Source organism: Callionymus lyra, chromosome 3 (assembly GCF_982586985.1).
Source record: "Callionymus lyra chromosome 3, fCalLyr1.hap1.1, whole genome shotgun sequence".
In the NCBI taxonomy this organism is placed as follows: domain Eukaryota; kingdom Metazoa; phylum Chordata; class Actinopteri; order Syngnathiformes; family Callionymidae; genus Callionymus; species Callionymus lyra.
The window spans coordinates 12,202,369-12,209,892 of NC_141820.1; the positions used below are offsets into that span (position 1 = coordinate 12,202,369).

The following is a 7,524-nucleotide window of genomic DNA, read 5'->3' on the forward strand; positions in this document are numbered from 1 at the left end:
TTGTTATTATTAAAACTGTTGAATTTCTTCACACAAAACAAATTCATTTATCTTCTTCAGCTGCTAAGAAGTGCATCCTCTAGAGCACAGTTGTCAAACTGAATCACAAAAGGGACATATTTGTTTAGCATTTCCAGTCGCGGGTCAAACTCAATGTATGTTTTACTTAATAAGAAGTATGAATCTGTTTTTTAAACCCTTGTGTTGACTCTGGGTCAAGGTGACCCAGAGGCCCGAAAACAAATGTATTCAGCATTTCCAGTCGCGGGTCAAACTCAATGTATGTTTTACTTAATAAGAAGAATGAATCTGTTTTTAAACCCTTGTGTTGTCTTTGGGTCAAGGTGACCCGGAGGCCCGAAAACAAATTTGTTTGAGGTCAAAATGGAAGTTATGTTTCTTTTTTTATTCAATAAAAAATAGAATACATTACATTTTAAATGAATGTATTAAATTTTACATTCATTATTTTAAAGCATTCTCTTATTATTATTGATTAGTATTGAAATGGTTTGTTTTTATTGATCTATAATTAAGAATAAACATGAAAGTACATTTCTGGAACCATATCAAGAATTTCATTGGTTCTTTTTTTAGTATATTATTAAATAATTAAATAATTATTCATGTTTAACGTTTTAAAATGTACACTTTTGTCCATAATTTTTTATTGAGGTTAGTGAAAATCAAAATGTACATATTTTTAAATGAACAGATCGTTTTTTATACATGATATTCACTGTATATTATTTTATTTTATTATTTTATCAAGGGTTTTACTGCTATAGAAAGTCTGTGTATAATTCTTAAATAAAATATATTATATATATATAGTGGATGGATTAGCATCCCTGGTTTCATCTAAACTAAAGGTTGGTAGCAAAAGGTTTGAGGCCATGGTTCTCACTGAAAAAACTGTAGGGAAAACTCCAACTCCTGACCCGCACTAGTGACCGGCGACTGTTCATCTCTCAGCCCCGTCACTGAGACTTAAGACTGGACCAGGTCTACACGAGACCCTTTCATTCTCCGTCTGTGACCTGGATACGACTAGCAGCCTTCGGTCGGAGCAGCTGAGCTTAATGGCCTCGACTATATTTAGCCTCGTAATGAAGGTCTTCAGCCCCGCGGCAGGTCTTCGACTCTCCCCTCCTCATCCTCCCGAACCGCTGGTGGACGTCCAGCTGCGCCGGGTTTTATTTACGACATGTCAGTTACTGACACAGGAGGCACTTATCGAGGCGTCACAGGAGAGGGAAGTGACAGCAGAGTGACGGCTCAGTTCGCTGCGATACACAGGAAAACTAAACTTGCTTCAGTGACAGTTCTGTGGAGTTGAAATGAAAGTTTTTGAAACGTCAGCTTGTGTCGGTTGTTTTGATGCCGATTGTGTTCAAGTGTTGTCAATTTAAACTGTTGTTGTCACGGCAAGAAAGATCCAGGTTTGCTTTAGCTTGAATCTGTCTTTGTTGAGTTATCTCCATCTTTGCTTGGGTCTACTCAAGGTACTCATGTTGCGGGGGTTTACTCCGGGTACTCCGGTTTCCTCCCACAGTCCAAAAACATACAGAGGTTGATTGGGAACTTGGGGTAAATTGTCCGTAGGTATGAGAGTGTGAGTGAATGGTTGTTCGTCTTTGCGTGCCCTACGAGAGATTAGCCTTCTGTTCAGGGTGTCCCCTCCTCACGCCCGAGGAAGCCTGGATAGCGCGGACTCCCATTAGGGAATAAGCGGCAGAAAATGAATGAGTCCAAAAACATAAAGAGGTCAATTGTGATTTCTAAATTGGTCGTAGGAATAGTTGTGTGTCTCTGAGAGCCTGGTGAAGGACTGGCAAACCTGTTCAGGGTGTCCCCCAACTCTCACTCAAAGTACCACACCCCCCAATTTCCCCTGCTAAGGGAATCAGCTATACAAAATTCTTGAGTAAAATGATTTCCAGTTATAACTGGATCTCTTCCAGGGATTATACTTATTAACTGTTGTGGGTTTTTTTTATTCACCTTTACCTTGGTTTTAGTTTCTGGTTCTGGTCGTAAATGTTACAGGATTGATCCTTGACATCAAAGGAATGTTTAGCATGGAACTTGTGATAAAACAATAACAATATATATATATATATATATAAATACCATTTGTACTGATCGATTGCCTCAAGATGATACAAATGAGTTGGGGAAACTTTATAAGAAGTATGACCAACAACAGAGCTGTGTCTCAAATCACATACTTCTCTTAGTGCACTGCACTAGTGCTTAGTGCAATTGTTGCTACTTGAAGTTAGCCACGTTTATGCTAAATGGCCTTCGACACCGCTAACAATCATTGTATTCAATAGCATTTCTAGGCATCAGGAAACGATTCTAAGATTGAGATTAAATATGTGTTTAATTGATGCTGATGTTATATTTCTTTAGCAAATTACGTCAACATATTGAACCAGCTTTCTTGTTTGAGCTTCCTTTGGAATTTAAAAACTGAATTCTGCAACCAACCAACCAATGAACAGAAAATAAACAACGCCGTTGCTTGAAGCCGCTTGTGCCTCATAAAATGACTTTTGTTGACCGTGTTAGTGTCGGCATGTTTCTGCAGACTTCAATAATATTGATATGTGTTGTATTAATAGCACATCATAAGGTCTTGATCTCCTCATGATATAACACTAAATTAATACTGCGGGAGAACATGCTTTATTGACAGCTGCCTAACGAAATGATTAACTCCTGATCACCGGATTAAAAGATTGGAGACAAGTAATTGCCGGGATGGAAGGATTTGATCGCAAATCCATCTGAGGATTTCTTCAGTCACAGGGAGAAGGAAATAGATTTATTTATCAGTGAGATGTTGGTTCTATATTAGGTACAGATGCAGACGATTCATCTGGTGATGATGTTTTTTGCTTCAAAAGATAATTCAACAAGCTAAAGGAATCGGTTCACTTTTCAGAGTTAAAAATGTTTGTTCATTTTAATGTAGCGACTGGAGCTCAGTTTATCTTCTTTCAAAAAGACACTTTAAAACATCCAAACACCCTCATACTGCTAGTAAAGTCCCTGGGTGTAGACGGTAGACACTGGGAGCTTGAACTATGTTGTGTTTTTTTTCTGTGTAGCATGTTAGCCTGTTAGCTTCTGCTACAAACAAGCTTAAGATATAGACTTGTTTACATTTTTTGTCAACAATTTCTCATGTCTCATGTCATTTCAATAGAAAAAGTTACAAACAGAATGGAGGTATTTGGATGTTTTTAAGTGTCTTTTTGTACGAAGATGAAGACAACTGAGCTCCAGTCGCTACATTAAAATGAACAAATATTTTTGTCTATAGCACCAAAAAGTAACGAATTACACTGAAAATAATCCCAACTCTTAGTTGACGATAAATAGCAAAAGAGTGAAATTTAATTTCCATCACTTTAAGTGTTAGAAAGTGTTACTTACAGTGTCTATTGGAAGCTTCTTCATGACCTTGAACTGTTTCCTCGCGTCCAGTTTGTAGACGAACTTGTCCGTGAGAAGCAGACCTCGGTCCGAGACCCTGTTGAATCTGTTCACCTTCAACGACAAACAGATGCGTTTGAAGTCAAGAAGTCGATTTGTTTTGGGGTTTATGAGGAACAGATTGTACCTTTCGACAGAAGCAGGAGAAGAGGATCAGACTGAACTGATCTCGGTTCCGAAGCTCTTTGGACGCGTGTATGAATACAGAGCTGGTCTGAGGACAGTCTAGAATCTGTTAAAAAAAAAAAAAAAAGTAAGAATGATTATCATCAGAACATCTAAAACCACATTCTGTTGCAACACGGATAGTTTCGTAAGAACCTGCACATCCAACCTCTTGAAGAATTGGGGCATACTTTGAGACGCCGGAGAGCAAAAACAGATGAAAGTGAGCAGTCGGGGAATATAAAACTGTGTCACATCCTAAACCCTGAAAAGAAAAAGTCTTCACAGAGTTCGAGTCTGGCTCAAACTCCACTAAATGTAGTCACGTAGGATGGTCCAACCCCATCTTTGAACCGGGACACTAAGAGGGCAGGGATGTAAGATAATACTTTGAAAAATATTATTGAAAAACTGGTTCTGTTTGGATTCTTGGAGGCTAAACTCATTGGTGTCTATGACCTACATTCTATTCCATCAGCGCCGACGTCACGTCTTTGGTGTTTGTTTTTAAGACCCACAAGTGGAGCTCGGCACATGACGAGGACTTATCCACGGGACTGGAGGCCCGATCACGTGAGCTTGAAGGAAGGATGCCAGAGAGTCACGGGCCGCCCGAGAAAGTTAACACAGGGCTGGCTGTGGTTTCCGCAAGAGTCACGCTCACGCAGCCCGAGGGCGTCTCTCCGGCCGCCGGTCGTCAAACAACCTCCCATTAGAAGAAGCCGCTTCAGGGTTCGTTAAAGACACAAAGACGGTCCTTCATCGGACCCGATCTGTTTGCTGGTTGCTGGTCACATGTTGTATATACATTAACAATGGTTTCTTGCACTTCAAATATGAGCAAGAATAACCGTGGAAGGAAACTTAAAATGGTTTTCTAAGTAACTAAACCACTGGACCAGTTCCCTTGTAAGTGCACGTTGACGCAGAAGCTCCGAACACTGTCTACTGTTGTTTCTGTTTTTTTTGTAAGACTGTTTCCTTTAGAATATTCTGTTTTCCATACCGACTGAGATCATTTAACTACCTTTAATAAAGTGCTATTGAAAAATGAACGAACAGAAGGTGACACTAGGAGATATAAGTCAGCCTCAAACACAGGAGTCCCAGATAATCAGGGAAAAGCACAAATAAGAACGTCTTAAGATGTTTCTTAAAGGAGTCAGTAGATCCATCAAACAGAGAGAGAGAGGAAATTAGTTCCAAAGCTTAGAAGGATTTCTCTTCTCTGGTCCGGAAGTGTGTTCAGGAACCATCAGTAGATTCTGATCCACAGACCGAAAAGCTGGGGTGTAAGGCTGGATCATATCACTGATGTTAAGTGAGTTTTTATCTTACAACACTAGAATATTAACAGCGTTTATTCATTCGTGTACTGCAATTAAACCTCCGGCCACTAGTAGGCAACATTCATCATTTCGTCAAAAACTTTTAAAGCCGATGTTTGGACTAACTTTGCCTTTAACCCAAATGTGTTTGTGGAGATACCACCAAATACATTAGTTTTCGGGGTCTTCGGGTCACCTTGACCCTGAGATAACACAAGGGATAAAGCCCCAAGGGTTAAAACAAAGCACTTATGTACTTTTTTGAGTATTGTTTTGATTGTTTAAGCGCTTTGTGACCCTGGTCTCGAAAAGCGCTATATAAATAAATATTACTTACTTACTTACTTACTTTTAATTAGAGAAAGTATTTGCTCATTTGTGTGGAAAAAGTGTTGACGTTACGATGTTAAGCATGTTGTATGTTTATAATGCTATGAAGGTGTTTGTACATCTTTAAAATAAACAATATAATCAAGCAATATATTGTATCGTCACACATGTATCATGATCTGTATCATATAGCCAATACACAGCCCTACTTAGTTAGCAGCTATAGCGAATGTTTTTCAATTACTTTAAACATTTTTCTACCAGAAGAGAACGATTTAAACATGTTAGTCCTTACGTTCGCCAGGTAGTCTCTCTCCCAAGCCCTGCTGGAGCCCCAGTCCTTCCTCTCTCCGCTCAGGGAGGTCAGAGCTGCCACTTTGGCTCGAACCTCCTGGATGTCAGATGGTGGAATCTTCTTGACAACCTGCCTCGCCCACCACCTGACAGGAGCAGAGGGCGACGACGAGTGAGCCGAGAGGGGAGGTCAGGGGGGGACGTCACAGCAGGTAAATAACAACAGGACGCCACAAAAAGGTATCGACACGTAGATCACATGACAGGAAGTGACCTGCGGTGCAGCAGCACTGTGATGTTGTGGAACTCGACGAGGGCGGCGTTCGGCGTGGGCCACTCCACGCTCTTGCCGTAGTCGGCCATCGCTCTGGCGTGGGCGAACTTGAGCTCCACCTCCCGGAAGTAGGCCTTGACCTTGAAGCGCTTGTAGCAGCCGATGATGGCGTAGATGGCCCTCATCCGCTTGCATCTTTTACGCGCTATTGCTCCGCGCCACACCTTGACCAGACAGGAAATGGAAATAAAAATGAGGGTCATCTCAGGGTCAAGGTGACCCAGAGGCAGAAAAAAGCAAATGTGTTTGGGGTATCCCTTGTGTTGTCTCTGGGAACGACCTCCACCACTGAAAATGTTTTCCTGGAAGCCAGGGAGGATCTATATTATGCATTTTTGAAAATCTTTCCTCCCTTTTTTTTTAAAAAAAACGTTGATGTTTCTCTTTGTCTTGACGGCCCCCACAACAGTCACATATACTGTATAATGTGGCCCCTGATGAAGACCCCTGGTCCCATTGGAAGCCACAAAGAAAGAAAGAAAGAAAGTGGAGAAGCTCATGTGATGGTCAGAGAGTGTTCAGGAGTTTAGGAGGTCAAATTTTGAAAGGGGAATTTTTGGTGATTTGATTTCAGATCGGCAGGACATGGTGGACGCAGACTGTGGATTAGAGTTTGTTTGAAAATGTAGGGCTGGTTTCATCTGTCAAAATGTGCCAAATGGATGATAAAAATGAAGAAAAAGGGGATTTATGATAAGCAGTAAAGGGGCTAGGAGAGAGCCCTGGGGCACACCAGGTCAGAATGAAACCAGTCAAGAATGAACAAAACAAAAAACTAACTAAGAATAAGGTTTTACTCGTGCACTTAAATGAGTCGTCCCGTGTTAATAAATCGTGTTGAGCGTGACGGAATCTGACGAGAGTCCCGTGATTTAATTTGTCCAAATGAGAAAATTAATTGCAAACGCCAGGATTAATATTTTCAATCTGAATTATGACCTAAAGTGCTCGCGTTCAGTCGAGTTGATCCAGATCCACCCGGCTCCACTTTTTCCAGGTCACTGCAGTTTTTTTTTTTACTTCTGGACGGTCGGTTTCCCACCAGGGCCACGCTTCACTCTCTCGTCGGCCCTTGGACCCGAATGACCTTCGACCTACTTTCCGAGTAATCATTTAAACAGGAGGCAGGAGGCAACGCTCCACTTCTGGATCCACCTGAGAATCAAAACCGCCTGACAGGATAAAAACGACAACAGTCCGGCCCGAAGCTCTGGGGACGAACTCGTGCTCCGGTTTCAGAACCTCCGTCTGCCGAGTCATGGAAGTGGGTCAGAGGAGAATACATGGAAGGTCTCGTCAATTATCCCGATTACTGCTGCAGAAAATTAGCTTTCATCGTCCACGGAGCTAATATCCGAAGCCAAGTTTTTCTATTCATCACACTTGGATTTGCTCGTGACTTGAATCCAAAACGTTTGGTTCAATTACTGGGATCTTTTCATCAATTAAAAAAAGTGCCAGACTTTTTATAGAAGATCTAATAAAGACAGATCTCGTGATGGAATCTTAAAAAATGATGGAAAACAGTCACGACAATTCAGTGTTGATTCTATTGTGTGTTTTTAT

General features: G+C 41.1%; 1 protein-coding gene across 1 annotated transcript in view; it reads right to left on the minus strand.

Annotated features, from left to right (window-relative positions):
• Nucleotides 1–7,524, minus strand: part of myo1g (myosin IG) — a 46,743-nt gene that overhangs the window by 17,469 nt on the left and 21,750 nt on the right. Inside the window, exons 17-20 of the mRNA XM_087786459.1 lie at nt 5,899–6,122; nt 5,626–5,770; nt 3,635–3,739; nt 3,448–3,561 (exon numbers count right to left, since the gene is read on the minus strand). Of these exons, the coding sequence (XP_087642585.1) occupies nt 3,448–3,561; nt 3,635–3,739; nt 5,626–5,770; nt 5,899–6,122 (588 nt within the window). The remainder of the gene's footprint in view (nt 1–3,447; nt 3,562–3,634; nt 3,740–5,625; nt 5,771–5,898; nt 6,123–7,524) is intronic.